At 38.9% G+C, this 21,120-nt stretch overlaps 1 protein-coding gene across 1 annotated transcript in view; it reads right to left on the reverse strand.

Annotated features, from left to right (window-relative positions):
* The window catches only part of LOC117569328 (calcitonin gene-related peptide type 1 receptor), a 36,214-nt gene that overhangs the window by 9,757 nt on the left and 5,337 nt on the right, over nt 1-21,120 (reverse strand). Inside the window, 3 exon segments of the mRNA XM_034250455.2 lie at nt 28-134; nt 3,309-3,419; nt 3,545-3,683. Of these exon segments, the coding sequence (XP_034106346.2) occupies nt 28-134; nt 3,309-3,419; nt 3,545-3,674 (348 nt within the window). The 5' untranslated portion in view covers nt 3,675-3,683.

A 21,120-nucleotide genomic window follows, 5' to 3' on the forward strand; every position in this document is an offset into this window, starting at 1 on the left:
TTACACCAAACGGAGCGCTGCACTCACGGCAAAATCGTCCATATTAATGCAGGTGGTGTAATTCGACCAGGTTTTGTTGGTCAGCGGGTGCTTAAACCATTCGCCATCCGCGTCACACTCTTTGTGCGCAGACCCTGCAAAATAGATAGAGCAAAAGAGAAAGAGAGAATCAAGTTTAATTGAAATTCATATCACAGTTCTTTGTTTGTTTAAGCTAAAACACGCTCTGTTTAGTTACTTCTTTCGCTAAGCTGTCAGCTAATTCCTTAATTGTTATACACCCATTCTGCTCTGTTCATAACAGGGTATCATTACATTGTAATTAATTTTTAGATAATTTCATATTTGCATATTCCATTAGCCAAACCCAGACAAATAATTGCATTAGCACCTGACGAAAAAGCTGATTGCGTATACGCCATGTAATCGATTTAACCGCAGCTAATTGATTTGCTGTGGTCTGTACACTATTATGTAACTGCCTGGGATGTGCATATTTAATAATTGAAGTGCGGCCTCAATGGACGGCAATTGACCCGAGTTGATGTTTAAGTTTTTCGCTCATCGAAAGTTTTGCAGTGCTTTTGGCATTGTCAAAGTGCTTCGAGTTGAGTTATGAAGTTTTTGTGTGCCATTGTAATCGAAGTTGTTGAAACTACTGTTGCCAGACACTACGTCGATGACAAAGAGATGCCAGCGTAAGGAATTTTTTGCAGGTAACTTGTTTTCATGCAATTCTTTGCTGACTTCCATTCTCTATGCGGTTTTATGGCCTTTTGGCACGCAGAGTCGAAAAATCACGTATACGCGCTGCTGGGTGGCAGATAAGTAGACAGCACGACATCAGCAGTAATAGAAGCAAAAATCCGCAAAAAAAAACATCGTTGCGTCTACTGTTCCTGTTCCTGTTGCTGCTGCTGCTGGCAACCACATCCGCCAAACGGAAGTGCCATAAAAGTTAATGGCGGCGCAGTGCAAAGCACATAATCTTGTACAAGCTGGCGACCCCGAGGCGCTGCCTCAGCCATGGGCAAGCACGGACACACAGGCGCACACGACACAGGCGACACAGACATAAGGCGGCGAGTTGAGCCATAACAGTCATAAGCCAAATGTAGTGAAAGCAACATTTGCTATTTCCCAACTCCAAACTCACTTTGCTGTTCCTCCTCCTTCCTCTCCACTTCCCTTCTTGGGCGTCTAAAAACTAGTGCTAGTCGCCTTGTTACATTTTTGGCGCAAACAACACACAAAAAAGTCATTCAACTTTTGCCATTCACATTCACGTGACGCCACTTTCACTGTGCTTCGCTGTGCGCCCTTGCATGGGCGTGGAGGCGTGGCATGCTCGATTAATGCAAATTGACAGGGCACATGATTTATGCCACGAAATTGCCACAAACAATTTTACACTTAATTATTATTATTTCATTTCAAGCATTTTGTTCTCGTTATACGCTGTTTGAGTAGTGTTTGGGGATGTGCTGAACTGATGTAAATGATTTAAAAAATAATAACATTTAAGCAAGCATTATTTTGGTTAAATTTAAGAAGGCATTCAATATGTTATTCCCATGACATGAGTTTAAGATTGTGCTGAATATGTGCTCTTTAATGTGTTGTTATGGTAATAATAAATGAAGACATAAATCCAAATTTAATATGCTTTCTATTTAATTACTTTACAGGGTATATTCTCTGTTCACACTCGCAAATAGAAATCATTTTTGTTTATTTGCTTTCTGTATTTTGCTTCGTTGCAATTGTTTGCTTTTCTGTATTTGCCGAACATACAAAAACAAATGCACACAATTTACATAATTCATAATTATTACGTGTGGATTTTTGCAAATTTTACTTGATGGATGAACGTTGTTTTAGTTGTTGTAGCTGTTGTTCTGGCTGTTGTAGAATAAACAGCAAAAAGCCGCGAGCTAACGATGGCAATACATTTGGTTAATTCATGATGAGGCATCCTCCATGGTAAATGGATATGATATTCTATTTATTTGCGAATACCAATTCCATAAAATGGGAAAACCAAAAAGGGCGAAGGCGAAAGGGAAAATTGTGGTTTAGCTGCTGAAAGGGTGCGGTTTTTGTGTTTTTGATAGCGTCAAAATACAATGGTGGCTAAATGCATAATTAAGCTGCGAACACTATATAATTAGTGGGTTATCAAGCGAACTGCTTGTTGGCGTTGATAAATAATTTACACACAAAATACTCCACGTTGCTAAACAAGATAGTTTGCTTTTAGCTGTTGGCTAAAAGCACGTATATATTAATTACTTGTTTAATGAGAGCTTTCTAAGTTAAATTGGATTTAAAATGAATGTTTCTTTTTATTATTGCCAGCAAAACAAGCGATAAATGGCTTCCTATGACCTTTTGTTTTCGATGTTGTGTTGGGCAATATCAAAAAACAAAACTCAATTTAAGTTGCCAGTGATTCCAGTGAACTTTGAACTTAAGTCTTTAAGTGAAAAAGTCAATTGTAAGGACTGTGTGTGTAATGTTGTTGTGGGTATTTGTATTCCTCTTTATTAATTTCGTTTGAGACATCTGCAGACATCCGTTATTGAATGGCACCTTGTAGAGTTCACAGGCAGCTCAGGTTGAAAACATATTTACATATTCATATTTGCCGAAGGAAGAAAAAGAAAACACGGACAAACCCAATAGGCAAATGAGCTCAAAAGTAAGAGTTGTGTATGTGTGTGTGAGTGTGTTGTGTGTACTTAAAATGAAATTCTTTGCGAAAAACATGAATTCAATTGATTTGACTGGCAAAGAGAAAAAGAAAATAACCCTCATACTTAAATGCTCGAGAGCTGCAGCTTATACGATGCGGGGACGCAGCCAATTAGGTTACCCACCTGGTTTGTGGTTTGTTTATGCATGACAGAGTGAGTGAGTGAGTGTGAGTGAGTGTGAGTGAGAGTATGTGGGAGAGGGAGTGCGTGTGTATGCACGGTTGTTTGGCCTGCGGCGCTGAAACTGAGTCAACGTCGGCCTTCATTAGCCACTGCTTGACTGGGTGGCTGGCTGGCTGGCTGACTACCGCATACCGTATACCTTATGTCATATACCATTTCCGTTTCCGCTGAAATATTGTGCCTGACATTTGACTGCGTCGTCGCCGGGTTTATTTATGTGCTTTGCTTGTTCGGTATTCAGATTGTCTGTGTTGTCAAATGCAGATCTTTATGCGCTGACCCCAAAGCTAAAGCCAAAGCCAAATGCCTTTCGCCTGAAGCGGATGCTGCTTTTGTGGAATTCAATAATAAACAAATTGCGTCACTCACGTGTTGGATCAAAGCCGGGTATGAAGTCTGGGCACGGCATCAAGGCCGATTCGCCGGGATCTGTGTCGGGCCAACAAAGCCAGCCATCAAAGGTGCCGGCACAGTGGGGGCCTGCAATCACGCATCACGGTACACAAATACGAGAATACAATATTACGATTAATAATGAAATTATTCGAGCATGTATGTGCAGTTACAGTACACAGTTGACACATTTCCTGTTGCAATCAACTTACCTTTCAGCTGTTGGCTACTGTTCGACAGCAACTTCTCGCAGGCTTCGCGGAGAGCACCAAAATCGGGACCACTATCTGCAGAGCCGCTGCTGCTGCTGTCGCCGCTGCTGTTGCTGCTCTGCTCGCCCATATTGAAGCGCTGTAAAACAAGACGAAACATACATACATTGCAATTAGTTACGCGTATTTTTGGGCATGCTTGCACTGGGCTTTCAATTCGTTTGCCAAATGTCGAAATAGCTTTTAGTTCGCGCTTAAAACTAGGCAATATTTTCGCTGAATCTCACTGAATTTCATGCACGCTTCATTGCATTTTTGTGTGCAGATTTTTGTGTTTTACAGTTCGCTTGAGCCACAATTTAATTGGTTTTCCTGCCAGTTGAATGGTGTGTTGTCAGTGTGTGTGCGAACGTGTTCGTGAGAGTGCCTGCTCTACATATGCACAGTTTATTCAGTTCATGTTATTTTATTGCCTTTTTCCCCCTTACAGCTGCAGGTCAACTTATTTAATATGGCCGCCCAAAAGTATGCAACATTTTTTATGCACACAGCTCCCACGTTCAAATGCAATGAAAAAACATTTTATTGGCATTGTAATTGTCTGACGAATAAGTAATTATCGAAAGAGGTATTAAAAGGGCAATAAAAACACAGTGAAAGAAACGCACAACAATATTATTATAACAAAGTTTACTGCCAGTCACCTCATTAGCTATGCATTTGATTTGCATTATTTTGTTATAACGAATTGCAATCCAAATGGTTAGTCAAAGTTAATTAGAGATTGAAGTGAAGTGAAATGTAATAGCATTATGCCAAATCAAATATTCAAAATATTTATTTTGTGAACACATAACTTTCATCGACTGTCCAATATGTGATTTTCCAATAAAATTGAGAAATTCAAAATTCCGTCCACAATTGTCCATTTGCCATGCAAACACAAATACGACTATGAGAAGGACACTGCAAATAAGTTGCCCCGACAATGGCATTTCGACAGAAACAGTCTCACATTTTCCGTGCTACGACCACTTAGTTGATCGTTTGCCTAGAGCTAAATCAACATTCCTACCACAGAAGTTTACAGGCAAGTGGTCGATAAGGATGCATCTGCATTCAGCTGGAAACTGGGAACGAGTCAAACACTCCGAAACAAAGCGAATCAATGGCAGCAACTGTCTAGAGTCGTCAGTCGACAGTTGTCAGTCGACAGTTAACAGTCAACAGACACATGCAAGATGGAAGCTAAACCATTTAGTCGACGCACCGCAGAAGCGTGTAGATTTCAGAAGCCACATTGCAAATTGCCAGAAGGACGAGCCAACACTAAACACTAAACGGAACTGCAATCATGCGTGGCACAACGATAAGTCACTATCTCTCTCTCTCTCTCTATCGCTCTGTGATTTGTGGGAGTCACAAATGAATGCACTCATACGCACACACACACTCTCTGGCATGTTGTAATCTTCTTATTTAGGCAAATTGCAGCTAGCACTTAAAGGAACTGCAAGGAATGCATAAAAGCCGCAGTATAAACGCCAGATGAACGAATTGTGGGGGAAAATGGCATTCATTCGGCCTTGGATTAGCCAAGGGATGTGAATGCTTTTGCTGTTGGTGTTGCTGTTGCAACAGTGCTACTTGAAGCACTCTTAATGCATAAAATCGTAAGCGTTTTATGGCAACATCAATATCTGTTGTTGTACTTGTTGTTGTTGCTGCTGCTCATCGCATTTATAAGGCAAATTACACGCCAAGAAGGAAGATGGTGGGCTGAGCTCAGCTGAGCTGAGCTCCAATTACGTTAAAGCTGAGCAGACAAATTTGGTTATTAACTGGCAATAGCCATACTCGTAAATTTGCTGTCGATTTGCACTGGGCGCGGGGCAAAACAAGACTGTTTAATTTTGAGCACGGGACCACTTAAATTTTATGACGGTGACGCGACAAACTTGCGCGCGAAGCCTTAAAGTACTTTGAACCACACACACTCACCCCATAATTTTACACACGCACTTGAGTGATGGCCAAGTAAAGAGGTGTCCAATGAATATTAATATAAAACTTGAGCTATCGATGAGGTAGGCATACATTAAATGTCATTGTATTAGTAATCAGTCAGCTCATGCACGGAAAAAAATTGGCGGAAATAGGCTGAATAAAGCAGGAAGCAGTGTTAATATCTAGGCTGAAGTGGAAAAAATTTTCTTTTTAACCAATTGTCGTATCAATTTTGTATTTTTGCTTCATTTATTAAATTAATGTTTTTTAGATAACCAGATTTTCTTCTTCTGCTACCAACAATAACATAGCTTAAAGTAAGTATAAATGTAACAAAATAAACAACGACTATTGCAAAGCATAGTTGAATGATCAACATAACTAAAACTAAAACATTATACAAAAATGAACATAGATAATTCTATTCATACATACAATGTTGATATATGAATTATATTGAGTATTGTGCTTAATAGACAGATTCTGGGACTGTCATACTTTCGGTCGCTTTTTATATCAAGAAGTGAAAGTTTAAATAGCATTTAGGATCTCTTACTTGATTTGTTATAGTCACTATAAATTGCTTAATTTATAATTTGATTAAGCTACCCTGCAGCCAAACACTAAGTTAATCAAAAGGAATACTATAAAACTAAAATAAATTAAAGCATTTCTTGGAAAAAAAAATGGCAGTGTAAATAGCATAGCATACTTTCTTGCGCCCATTAAGCTAGGTTGCACCATTTGGGTTGGGGGAAGTCCGGAAGAGGGGCGAATGCGATCGCTTTGAGGGCGTGAGCGCCTTGTGATAATAAAAATATTTTTACGAGTGTACACAGGCCGCACGCAACGGGCAAAGCGTTTGGCAATAACAGAAATTAGCAATAAAAGACGCCTAGGCAAGTCAAGGCGTACTCTATATATAGTATAGTATATAGGTAGGTAGCTGGGAACTCTCATCAGCTCGGTATCCGCAACAAGCTTGGCGCAAATTACGTTTGCTGCAAGTGTGTGCGTGTAACAAATATGTGTGTGAGAGTGTGCGAGAGCGTGTGTGGAATGGGGGAGGACTTTGTGTAACTTCAATAAAAGCAGCAAGTCAACTCGACATAAAACAGCAAATGTACGAGAATTTCGCCATATATCTAAAACATCTATTCGTTTCGTTCCCCCTCTCTACAAACACAGGCTTCGATTACACGTAGCATAGTGAAAAACATTGTTAAAATCTTTTATGTGCCGCATGGAAATTGCAGAACATATTAAAAAACAAAAAGCTGGCCAGGCGCGTGAAATTCGTTGCCATTTGACCTGCATTCACATGTGCCACAAATACCCAAACATATAGAAAAACTTCGATTTTTTCTGCTCTGCTCGCCTCGCCTCGACTTTTATGACAGCTCCCATTTCCGCCTGACGCCCATGTGACGTATGTGTAATGGAAATACCGCTAAAATCACACACAGATGCCAAAACATTTGAGTTGGAATTGCGGGCTGTGTCGGTGTTAGTTCTAGTGAGTTATTTCCAATTCGTTTGCTGTCAAAACTTTCAACATCAATACATAGTTTATGGCAAATCTTTCAAGTATTGTGCTTCTAGGATTTCCTTAGCTATAAATAAATCACTTTTATTTCAAAATTATTTGACGCATAAATCATAAATTATAGTAATGAATTTCCCACCACATTGAACAAAAGCTCTTTTGAGTTGTCTGCCGATTGACTAAAAAATGTTCAATGGAAACTTAAATAAACAATTGATCTCTATTAACGCATCCATTAAATGCCATTAAAAATAACATTAAATCCATTGCTCATGTTTTCTTCAACAACAATCAGCATTGAGTAGCTTCGAACTGGCCTTGAATTGAACATGAAAAGCGATAAAAACAAAACACATTGTATCTGATTCAACACGTTGTCATTTCGTGTTGTGTTTTTAATACCCTGTGAAGTCGTGAAAAAGGGTAAGCAATAGATCAAAATAAATCCATGATGTATACTTATTTTTATTAAAAGGGTATCTCATTGGCTGCCAATCATGACTTCGCAGTGTTAACAGCATGTTTTCAATTGTGCATTTGCATTTGTTTTGATAAAAGCCTTTTTTCCATTTGCCTGAAACTGAACATTGGCAATTGCTTTTTTTTTTAAAGCATTGTCAACGCTGGGATTTGCTCAATGAAAATATTGCTCAATTGAATATTCGTATATGAGTGTTTTCAACGGAGATTTATTTTTATTTTCGATTGCAACTGGAAATATTGGTTGATACTTTCAAAGGGATTTACAGTTGAAATTGAACAATTGATGATGGCAATTGTTGTTGTTTTGCTTCGAATAACGTACTCTATATTCAGCTTATGAATTGCTGCTGTGAGACTTGGGGATTATAGTCGCAAAACTTTGCCAAAAACTTTTGTCAAACAATCGTATAACAAGTCCATTTATTTATTGCCTTCAAAAATGCTATTGAGAAAGAACTTTAATTTTAAATTTAAGAACTTTTTTTGGAATGTGGAATTCTTTAAATTGTGGCTTTGGGGTATGCAGATAAATCAACCATAAATAACTCATGCCAGCTGCCAGGAAACTGTAAATATCAAGTATACGCAAGAGTGAGCAGGACTAAAGCGGCACACAAAACATTTAAATGCCATCAGACGCGTATCTATCAATCTATATATCATAAGAGATGCGATTATTTTCAAAGCAAAAGCCAAAACGAAACGTTTTGCGTTAAAGCGTTTTTTAAAATGCGAAAACTCGTAACGAACATTAACTGACAGCTGTCATAGCAACAGTCCGTTGATTTATATATGTTTTGTGGTGTATGTTCGAGAGATATCAAGTGCACACAAAAGTAGCTAATATATCAAATAAATATGAAGAGCAAATATGAAATAACTCATAGCAGTTGACGGGCATTTACAGGATATACCCAGCAGCCCCAGCTCAATGTCAGAGCAGAGGAAAGCAAGGCAGCAAAAAACATTGTTACATCAAAATTACATATGCTCTTTATGTCTCGAGTCCAGAGTCCGGAATGCGCCCGAGGATTATGGCTGGCGGACAGCAAAAGCATGCGGAGCCAAATAGCTTGTAAAGAGCGAGTGAGCGAGCGTGCGAGAGATAGAGACAAAGTGGGACTCTGCGCTAAAGAGGAATAAAATATTGATAAAAATGCTGCTGCAGATTATAAAGAGCAAAAGCAATTTATTTATTTAGCACATGGTTTTCATTTCTCCATTTTTGTTTTCCTTCTGCTACTTTTAAATAAGCTGTCGACGCTGTGGCAAGCAGCATAAATAATTTATAAACCACAGCTAAGGTGCTCAAGTGCGCTTAACTAACCCAAGCAGAAGTTTAGCCGCAGTTTAAGGTGAACCTTAAAGCACATTGCAATGCAATGAAGACGGGCTACACCAACAAAAAAATAGAATGTTTGTGCTTCGTTCAAAAGGTAAAGAAGCAGTACACGACGCGAGAGCAACATGCTGCAGGCTGCCTCGCCTCGGCTGCAATCTTGTGGTTTTTTGCTTTGTGCCGCATTCTGACTTTGTTGCCCACGTTCACGTCCACTGTCTCATTTTCTGAGCTTTACTGCCTGTGGCCAGAGTGTGGAAATTTCCTCATGAACTACGTGTCCCGCTTTGTTTCCGCCGCCGTATATACGTATATTTTTTTGCTTTTGCTTATGCTTCTCATCCGTGCGATGGCATTGTTACGCATACGTCAGGTTGGCCGGGCCCAAGGTTCATTGCTTCTCGCTTAACTAACCGACATTTTGCTTAGGGTTTTCGGTACGGTTTTAAGATGAAATACGTGCCACTCGTGTTAAATGCGGCTTTTTACCTACAGTTTGTTATCCCGGGCAACAATTGCACAATTTGACAACACGCAGACTGAGGAAATTTGCATATGTTGTCCTACACACCCAAACACACACATGCACATAAAAAACTTGGCAACTTATGTATGTGTGTGTGCGTTTGTGTGTTTGGATCGTTTGTAATGTGAGCTGTTTTTGTTTTGTTTTGCTTTGTTTACTTTGCTTTGGCTGTTTGTTCTTTTTAATTGTCTCGCGGTTGTAAAGTCGACCATCTTACAGATACGCACATGGATACACCTACAATTCAGATACAAGATACAAGATACACCCGCCACATCCACCACAGCAACTGTTACAGCAACAGCTTAAGCAAAACAACAGCTGCTCAACACATTTGTCCTGCTCAAAGCCACATGCCAAGCATATCCTTTTCAAAGTGTATGACGTCCTTAGCTGAAAGCAGACTCACGCCCTTTCCTTTCCATTCCTTGCCATTCCTTTCCACTTTCCTTCGCTTCATGAATTTGCACTTCTCAGTTGAATTTTACTTTACTGTCACTTGGCAAAGTAAGTTAAAACTTGGCACCGAGCTTATTTGTACTTTATGTACTTTATATACTTTGATTTTCGACAACTTTTTTCAAGCAGGCTTTTGTCTGCTGGCAATTGTTTGTTGTTTTTGCGTTGGGCCTAGATAACGTTAAAATCTGCCCAAAGCCTTAGCAGCTCAACTAAAGCACTCACAACTTGGCCAGAGGCTTTTAGCCGCTGGTAAAGGGAAGTAAAGCAAATGCGAAAAACTCTAGCAAAAGAAAAGAAAAACAATTCACAATTTGATTTGATTGTTAAACAAAAAATTTGTAGCAATAAGTTGAAATTCATTTGCATTTCGCATTTCTGGCGGATAACTCAATAATGTAGACAACAATTCACAGCAATTAATATGAATAATTTGTATGAATACATTTATTTTCTCGTTTTCTTTTTTGTGCACTTTGTGTGTTTATTTAGCCAACTCACGCGCCTGCACTTCCAGTTCCGATCAATGTCTAAATATCGCAGTCAATTCATAACAATAACATTTCTGCGGCACGTAAAATCGACAGTCTACTTACTGCTTTATATATATAAAAAAAAAAACACCCTCACACTCATACACCCACACATTTAAACACCTACAGCACACGCACTTTCCCAGACATCAGCAATTTTCCGCACGTTTCGCTGAGTTTTGTTTAAAATGTTTTTACAATTGACTTGCCCTCGCTTCACTTTGTGCGGAGGTTAAAAGGCGACTCACACTCACTCTCTCATTTATTCACTCACACTCGAGAGACACATTTAGTTGGCAATTGAGGCATCTTCTTTTTTCATCCCATGCCTCACCCTGACCCGGGTCACCCCATTCGGTTAATGTCAATGAAAGGCAGTTTGATTTTCATATTTCATTTCATTTCATTTCGTTTGCAATTTTCTTTTGCCTTTTTTTCTTTTTTAGACAATTGTTGCTCAATTCATATGGAAATGTAAGCTCCTCTTTCTTCACTGCCTTCTCTGTTTCTTCGCATTTTGTTGCTGTTATTATTGTTGTCTGGTTGTCTGGGTGGCTGGGTGGCTGGCTGTGTGTTGGCTTCCCCCTCTATTCCGTGTGTATCTGCATAATGAAGTGTTATGGCCTCAATAGCCGAACAATAGCCCAAGCTAACGCCACAGCCAAGGCACAGGCACAGCTGTCGTCTTCCATAATTCTCAATGATTTCGTTCTCTCTCGTGTCGACCTTTTGCAAACGAGAGCCTAATAAATATTCTTTCTTTGTTGTTGCTGCTTGTTTACATGGAAAAGTTGAAGAAAAGTCAAAAAGTTGCTTGACTTGACCAGCATTTAGTTTATTTACTTGTTGCTTCAACTTTTTTATTGGCTTTTGTAAAATTTCAATTTATTTGTGATTTATGGCGATTTGATTTACTTGAAAACGCATCGAACAGATAATTGAGGTTATATCCGCTGCCCATAATATTCTTCTTGAGCAACTAAACTAAGTGCATCAATTCAGTTAGCATTTATTATTCATAAACCATTAAATTACTTAGAGCATATTCTTTTAGTCTTGTGACTTTCTTATTCTACTTGTGCATAGCTATTATTTGACTCTGGCAAATAACTCTTGTTGCTTGTTTTGCGCTCAGCAGTTAAACTATCAAATGGCCAGTAAGTGAAACATTTCAACTTTTGCTTCGGCTTGACATAAAATTCTTGTGTAATTTCTTTTTCGATTCGCAAAAAAACTTTTAATTAAACGCAAAAGTTGCACGTTGCATGCTGAAAGTCGAAGCGAAGCACCAGAACAACTGCAATTATAAAGGAGCGTAGCGAAAATCCAATCAAAATCAATAAGAAACTTCCCAGGGAGAGCGCTCTGTGCTGTCGGTCAGGTGTTCAGTGGAGCAGCAACGATTGATCAGATCGGCTTAAGACTTAATTAATTCCATCTACAGGTGTGTATGTGTGTGTGTGTGTGTGTGTGCGGGCAGTCCGTCGAGGCGCATAGATACATTAGTATCTTTTAGCTACACGGATACGCAATGCTTAAGCACGGCACGTGCTTAATCTTAAAGTTAACTGCGATGCACTTTCACGCCAAAAGTAAAGATGAAAACAGAAACTGAATAGAGAGATAACAAGAGAAGAGAAGACTTTCACTAAGTTGTTCATTGCACTATGTAAGAGCAGCCGCAGCAGCAGCAGCAGCATCAGCAGCAGTCTGTTGACTTATTTGATAAGCTCAAGAAGTCGCCAGCTAACTTTGTGGTAAGTGTATTTACCCAGCCGCAACTTACAGCTGCAACTTGCTAATGAAGCGCCCCGTTCATTGGCTTAATTAATTCAGTTGTGTGCGGTCGTATTTTTGTGTTTTCCATACCCTCCTCACAGCGCATTGGGAGACAAAATTACTATAGTAGGGTATATTGGTATGCATGTATGATTATGTTATTGTACATTGTTGTTGAAATTAGTGGATTGTCCACATTAAGTTGAACTATAAAGTCATCCTTACATTTTGTTCATATTTCTTCTTTAGTTTGTTCTTGTTCAGTAGTAAAGTATTTATACTTAGTCCATTCTTGTTTGGTTGCTCACTTTTGATATTTAGTTAGTTCTTGTTTTTAGGTTGCATTATTAATTGGTAGTTTTTATGGTTGGTTGGTCTTCACTATCCTCCAAATACTTAAATTTGGTTGGTACCATTAAGTTTTGTGTTATTATTGTTAAAATTGGATTTGTAAGGATTTAGTAAATCTATTTATGTCATACAATTTTAAAGTAAAAATAACACTTCTATAAAATACAGCATTATATTAAATTATTATTAATAATTACTAAAATTAGCGAACGAAAAATGTCGCAAAATACCCTATGAGCGAAAACGATTTATAAACAAAAACAATCGATAGGCGAAATCGAACGATGAACGAAATCGAACGAAGAATGATACCGAATGATGAACATAATCGAGCGACGAACCACATCGAACGAACGAATTGAACGATCTAGTTCACTGAATAATAATGAATGAATGAACTTTATTAGTCAATTGAGTGACTCAACACTAATAGAAAGCCATCTTTCGGGTTGAATTGAAGCAATTACATTTATAAACCAAATATGCAATACAGTATTAAATCTAAATTAAACAAAATTCCCTCTTGAATACATATACATACACAGGGTATCTCAAGGTTGTGCTGCATTCGCATTGACGTTTTAGGGGCCAGTTTTCTCAATGCTCTGTGCGGACATTTAATTAGTAAGTGCGCTCGACAACAACAAACAACAAACGGCAATAAGAGCAATGGCAAAAACAAAAAAACCCAAAAAACACAACAAGAATAACATGAGCATAAATCTGGATGCCAATACAATCAAATGAGTGTGCATGTATGCATGTGTATATGTGTTTGAGTGAATAACACAAATGTATCTGTCGGATACAATCACAAGCTCATTACAAGGCGTGTGTTCTTTATTCGTTTGTTGTGATGCCTTGTTGTCTGTAGTATGCTTTTTGTATGTGAATGTATGTGTGTATGTATTTGTTGTGTGTTGTTGCCCTAAAACCAGTTGACTGTCTGCCGTGTCCAGCGGCACAACAAGCGGAACGCATTGTGCCTGCCATTTGGCTTTATCTGATTTGCCTTCTGCCTTCTGCTTTGTGCCCCATGTTGGCCCATTTGGCCCGTTGGCCAATTGAATTCGAGTTTCCTTTTGTTGCTTTGAACCTTGTTGTGTGGGTCGCCTTGCGTGCTGTTATCTGAGGCAGATACATTCTGATATTTCTGATTGCTCGCCTGGCTGCCAATTAAAATGACGTTCACGATTTGGTTTGCAAGATTTCACGCAGTTACTTTCTCTCCCCCCTCTGTCTCTCTGTCTCTGTTTATCTGCTTTACTGGCTGCCATTTCCGACTAATTCAATAAACTTGCAATAATTTATGTGCCATTAAGGCGAGAGTCCGGCCACTGTGTGTGTGTGTGTGGGGCACAAAGTTTTGCGCTCAACTAAAAACAAATCCGAGCTCAAAGCAGAAGATACACTCCAGCTCGTATAATTGAGCTAGTGTCTGGTCGGGTGTGCAGCATTTAGCAAATTATGGCCATTAAAGCAGTAAGGCAAATGCACAAGAAAAACCACAACAATATGCGAAATGACTGCTCTCAGATCCATAGACCACAGCTCGTGCCGTTTCGATTCTCATTCCTATTTTGATTTCCATTCTGATTCCCAATCCCAATTCAACCATATTGCCATGGCCATTTCCATTCCCATTTTCATTTCCATTTCTTGTAGATAAGCACAACAATTTCAGTTGGCAGCTGCAAAGTGCTTGTTTCTTTGTACGCTGTTTGCTGCATAATTTTGCATAGTTCATGTTGCATGCAATAAATGCGGCAAGCATGCATGCCACACAGCACTCAACTGGGTTAACCGAATGCAACATTTTCTGTTATGCATAACAATATTTGATTGGTTCTTTCCTTCCTTTCTATACCAAACACCCCACACAAAGAAAACCAATTCAAAACTCTTTCCCAAGTCCGACTTAATGTACATTTTATTTTTGCTCAGTCATTTAATCTCCTCCTTTGATTATTCTTTTTGTCAGAAAAATTTTGGTGAATAGATTTTAGACTGCACAATTTTGCACAACTCAATAACAAACGATTTCCAATTAACATATAGGAAAGGATAAGCTGAACTAGTGTCATATTATTGATTATTCTATTATTATTTTTAATATTTATTTGCATATGCTGAGGTAGCTGCAGCTTCACATATGAGCTATAAATATTTATAATGATTCGTCTTAATTTAGGCAAGTGAAAACTCTTGACTCACAAACCTTTATTAACAAATTAAAGAAATGCTTTCATGTTGAAGATTCTTGGGCTCGCAGCTTAACTTGAAGCATTTCACACTCAATCGCCTAAGTTCTAGCCAAGGGTCTTCACAAAATTAAAAAATAAGCCTTCACGCACAATGGAAGACCATTTAGGTGGGCAAGGGACAAGAAGGACTCGAGCAGAGAACGGAATGCCCACTTAATGCCAGGCGAAGGCGTGAAAAGGAAGCATACCAAAAATGAAATTCAGACAGTGAATTATGTTGATGTTGGGGTTTTGTTCTATTTCACTGCGTGTACTTGTTGGGGGGGTTGAACGGGGTTTGAGGTGGGGGTAGCTTAATTACCTGCAATATTGCAGCCACAAAAAACGAAAAACGGCAAACGAAATGGGCCAAAAAGGGAACAAAAGGCTTGCGGCCAAGAGTGGCGAGCAAAGGCAAGGCAAGGCAACAACAAGTCAAAGGGACGAAGAACAACAACTTCAATTAAGCGTTTTAATTTCAGTGGCTGGCAACGGTTGCCATAGTCGGTTTGTTGTTGGTAAAAGGATATTCTTAATGCCATCGGATTTGCCTTTTGCCTTTCAACTTTTCTCTGCTCTGTTTGCACACTTACTCATCTTTCGCCTAGTTTGTTTTGGCCATAAAAGTCAGCAGAAACTGGCCGCAATACTCGTTGATATAATATGCAATAATTTAGCATAAATTACGTAGGCGTCGCGTCGCGTCGCGCAGCATCGCAGGATATATAGTATATAGATTATATCCGATGCGTTGCTCGCGCTTTTTACACTTCACTTAATTGCTTCTTATGCATATTTAATCAACTCAGAAGGCCAACAGCGCGATCCAATTAAAACTGCCCACAAAAGAAAAAAAATTGTGTAAAAAAAAAAACGAGATTGAAGAATAGTCTTTGAATCAATGCATAAGTAGGCAATCTGATGCTGGGTCACGAACTTCAAATATTCTGCTTAAACTTAAATTAGTTTTGGTTCAATGAATGTTTTTTGCGTACTCGCACTCGCAGTTGAAGCAGGGCTTGGTAAACAGCATGAAGAAAACAAAAGCCAATTGTCGAGTCAGCCACCCAGCTCTCAGCCATAAATAATACGAGTAAACAAGGCTCCGATTTGATTGCCATTGCGTGCAGTTCCAGCCCAAAAGGATATCGACAGGATATCAATATCCTTGCCAACCACCATAAACACAAGGAATGTGGTAAGAAGGACTTTCTTGATATATACCGGCCTGACAGTCATGTGAAGATGGACATTTGTTCAACCATTTACATTCACATTTACAAATGAACATTCACATGTTACACACGGCGTATGAGTGTTTCAGACTAGTTGCTCAATTTGCTGCCTGTCTCTCTGCGTGTCTGCCTGCCTGTCTGTCTGTCTGTCAAACTGCCAGCCGTCGCCCTTTAAGTGTAGTTATGAAACACTTTGCATTATTTATACTCAAAGTCCCACATTGTTAGTTCGAAACTCATTAGCCCGGACTCTGATATTGCCTACAGAATATGGACAAATTTCGGTAGCTTTTTTCAGTTTTGTCTTGTCATAACTATGAGATACCCTTGAAAAAGTCAAAGTATCAGACTTTTATATGCTTGCAAGTTTGATAGACTTACTTATAAGGCATTGTAATAAACTGTAGAGCCTATTAAATGCATTGATTGCTATTCTTATCGTTATTTTTATAAGACCATCTAAATTTATGATCTAATTGACAACGGCATATAAGTAGTCGATATTTTTTAAAATTTATGATCTATTTAACAATGCCTTATATAGAGATATAGTCTTTATATTATTGCAATTTTTATAACTACCTAATTCGATTCGAATTCTAAAGAGTCTTTAATTTTTATGAAGGCCGTAAAACGTGATCAATAAATTTAATTTGAAGTGATTAAATTATGCCATTTATAAACCCCTTTTGTGATTAATGTATACAGGGTATTTGTTAAAGCAGTTAGCCCATTAAGTGCAGCCGTTGTTGGCACTTTCAAGTTCTAGCTTTAATTTGGCTTCTCCCTTTGGAGACGGCAATGCGTTTAGTGTGAAGGTTAGAACTCTCTCTGAGAGAGGCTAAGAGGATTTCCCTTGGTTACAGTTCCATCTGCATACGAATCCAATTGATTTGACGCTCACTTTCTGACCCGTAGCTTTCACCGGGGGTTGTCACGCAGTGGCAACAACAACAACTCCATCCCCTGTTTTGGCCACAGCCACAGTCAGTGGTGGCACTTCTGCCTCTGCCACTGCCCCTGACAAATGTGGCAAGTTCAGAGTGCTGCCAGCCACAAGCCAGAACTTTTTAGTTTGTCTAATTGAAAGAAAATGTGTAGCCAACGGTTTTTGTGGTTTTAATTAATGTTGCTACACATTTATTTTCAGCAGAGTTTTGGCATGTAGCAGCCATGAATAGGGGAAGAAGGGGGATGAAGGAAAGAGGAAAAAACACGAGAGGGGAGCAAACTAATTAGCGGCTGTCAGAATGTTTAACTCTCAGTTAGCAGTTGACACGAAGATTGCCCATTAAACAAACAAGTTAAAGTAAATTTGAACAAGCGGCAAACAAAGTGAAATGAAGTCGTGAATTTGGCAACATTTTAAATGATTGACACTCACTCACACTCACACTTGCCACAAGTGGCAAGTTGACACCGTGTGTCATTTCTTTGCACTCGTCTTCTTGTTGTCGGTGTCGTCGTTTTTTTTTATTTTTAATTAAATTATGTGCAGCATTTTAATTACTCATTACAGTTGAATGGGAACAAAGTCAGAGACGATGTGGGAGTGTCTCAGTATATGTATGTGTGTGTGTGTAAGTGTGTGGGTGCAACTCGCATACGCCCTACTCTCTAATGCAATTTTCATGTTGTCTGCCTTTGAGTTGCATGCTGAATCCGCAAGAAGCAGCTGCTGTTGCAGTGGCTTTTTCTGCGGCTACACAGCACCACACAAATGTGTTTATTTATGCCACGCGCCGACGTTGTCTCACTTGGAACACTGCCACATGTGCCCAGGCGGGCAACGTCATATAAATATTACGCATACGCCAGGTTGCCAAAAGACTAACCTGATTTACGCATTAACATGCAAAAGATGCAACACTCTAATGCCATACATGCACATCGATTTATTTGGCTTTAGATTCTCAGCAGCAGTGAAGCATGAGTTCAGCTTTATCGCATGCAAAAGACCATAAATCGCAAGACATATGTCGCAACATCAGTTAAATTTCATGAATGAGTTCCAAATTATGGCAATTTTGTTCTGAAACTTTATGAAAGTTGATCAAGAACGATTCATACTTAGCTAAATGAAGTTGTAAAAATTTGATTTATTATTTGCAATTGCAGTTGCTGCTGAGCAACTTTAGACAGATTAAATTATGCAGAAAAATGTAAGCTGTTTGAGAAAGAGTAATTGATTGAATATGCAAGAACGACAACAAAGATAACTTTATATTTTTTTAATATAATATTTTAATATTGACACAGACAAGAACAATGAAAGATATGGTCGAGTGTGCTCGCTACCCCTTTTGAACAAAAGCAAAAGAGTGCTTTATTATTCTTAAAGTATACCAAATAATCTACCACAAATATTCCATAATTGGTATATCGTTGTAGAACTACATTCGAAATATACTGTAGAGGTTAAACTATACCAGATTTTTAACCAAAGCAGCTATGTCGTACCTGACTCTTGTGCTTTACAAATGCAGTAAAATACTCTCTGCTTTAATTTACTTGATGTCATTGCCTGCTAAACGTTTCATAACTGTTTCGTTTATTTATTCAATTCTGTGGGAAAGTCATGTGCTATATCAATGACACACCCAAGGAAGACACGCATCATTTAATTGCAATTACGCACGCCAAAAGTTTGCTGAAATTCTGCATATTTCTGACGATGTTGTTGTTGCTGCTCAAGTTATCGCTGTTGTTGTTGTTGCTGTTGCTGTTGTGGTCGCGGTGGTTTTCTGGAGCCGTGCCCAGAAGATTTTACAGTGAGTGCTGTAAATTTGAAATGTCATTTTGCTTGGCGTTGTTTTGATTTGCAGCTGTCGAATGGTGTTTGACATGCGACTTCCGGTTTTGTGGCTAGCGCACGCTTGATAAGACAGCGATTCATATACGTAATACACATACATATATGCGTGTGTGTGTTTGTATGTGTCACACTCTCAACGCTTGATGTGTCAATCAAGTGTGTGCTAAGTCAACGGCTTTGGGGCGGCAACAAATTTAGCGAATGTCGTGCGGGAGCTTAACGTATTTGCGGCGGCTTCTTCTTGCAGCTAATGGCAACAAGTGTCTCACAAGTGCGAAGAAGAAGAGTGTGAACGTGTGTGTCCCCAAGTGGGTGAGTGTGTGTGTGTGTGAGCTGTGTGTAGTTGGCAATTTGCGCGTGATTTATGTGCTTGACAGCGCGACATGTAAAACATTGTTGCTCAAGTGTCGACGAAAGTTGCACATTCTTCGACTGTTCTTGCTACACCTCACTCGCAGGCTTTCTCACTCTCCCATTCTCTCTCTCACACACTTTTGTGTGTGGGGCAAGCAAGTCAACGTTATCTTAAGAGCATATCGGTGTTCAGCCTTAAAAGACGTTGCAAATCATCTTTCGTATCGCAGCAACTGAAAAAACTGAAAAAAACGGAAGTGGCCACCAAAAGCGACAAAGTGCATACAACACATGGCAACAGGTGTTTGCCACACAGCTATCCCAGCTAGCTGCCACATCTTTAATTTATGACCAACTCTGGCCTCGCCGCTTCGTGCCGGGTCCTGCTGACCATTGCAATTGATTAATGTCAGCGACGCGGCGTGCGGCCCAAATTGAGCATGACTGGCCACTGACAGTGGCCAGAGTGGAGAGATGTTGCATGGGCACAGATGGGGGGGGGCATGGCCACAAAGAAGGCGCCCGCATCGTCCTCTACCTTGTATAGCGTGTATTCGTTTGCTTTTCAAACCAGTTGACTGCCTTTTGGTTTATCAAAAGATGCGGCACGTGTGACATGTGCATTTTTTTTTTTCGTTCGTTCGTTTTCGTTTATTTTTCTTTTCATTTTGCTTGTTGCCTCTTTTGGTTTTCAGTTGCTGTTGGCTGCTGTTGCTGCTTCATTAGCGCTGACAGCGACACAAAAGGTGCGCTAACGCTGCGGCGTGAGCTGTCAGCAACATCTGTAGTGGCAGCATCAGCATCAGCAGTGGCTTGTGTCCCGAAAAAGCAAGCAAAGCCCCCATGTTGCCACGTTTTGCCCCCTTTGCGAATTGCCAGTTGCCAGTTGCCTGTCAAAGGCAGCAATATCAGCAGCACCACACTAAAGTAATCAAAAGTTAGATGGAAACTATTTTGTAACTTTAAACAAAATGTATTGTTCGCAATTAGATCGACCTACGCGTTGTTCCAATATTGGAATTTAACCAATGGAATTTTCATTCAAATTTTGTATTTAGAGATTCAAGAGAATATCAAAGTGAATTCTTGAGGTTTCACTTTTCAATTAAATATTTCAATTGCTCGCTTTTTGCAAATTTCAAGTATTCAAATTGTAGTCTTGTCACCTTTGCTGATTTTAATAAGAAATATTCAATATCTAAATTGTATTTATTCAGAAATGAAAGTGCATTTTTGAGGTTTCACTTTTCAATTAAATATTTTAATTAAAAATATGTTAATGGTTGTCCTTACATCTCTGCTAAATATTATTTTATATTTATAGCTTTCTATGGGGAATTTTGATAAATTATTTCAATTTCAGTAATTCACTTTTATACAATTTTAACTTTCATTAATTGTTTTCTCATTGCATTGGTATTAAAAATTTTTTATAAACTTTGGAAATTAACTTATTCTGTAATGCATAACATATTTGTAATACGTAAATCTTTACGAGATGTGCAAAATTTATAATATGTGAGTTGTAGTCTTGTTATCTTCAGTAGTTACATATTAATTACTATTTTCGTCTTTCTCTAAATATTCTATATTTAAGCAAAGATATAGCCATGTTCGTCTGTCCCTCTGCTCTAGCTCTCAGTGACTGCAAGAGATAGAGCTATAATCGAATAAAAATTGTACAAGTTATTTAAAAATACTTTCTATGTCAAATGACGCACACTGTAATCGGGTCTAAGCTGACAATCTGGTATATTTTGACTTCTGAGGTATATTTCGAATGTAGTACTTAATCGATATATCAAACAAGGCCTTAAGAATATTTTAGTATTATTGAGGTATCTTAATTTGGTATATTTTACGAATAATACCGCACTGTTTTGTTCTTACTCCAAATTGGAAACGG

The sequence above is a fragment of the Drosophila albomicans genome, chromosome 3 (genome assembly GCF_009650485.2).
Source record: "Drosophila albomicans strain 15112-1751.03 chromosome 3, ASM965048v2, whole genome shotgun sequence".
Lineage (NCBI taxonomy): Eukaryota > Metazoa > Arthropoda > Insecta > Diptera > Drosophilidae > Drosophila > Drosophila albomicans.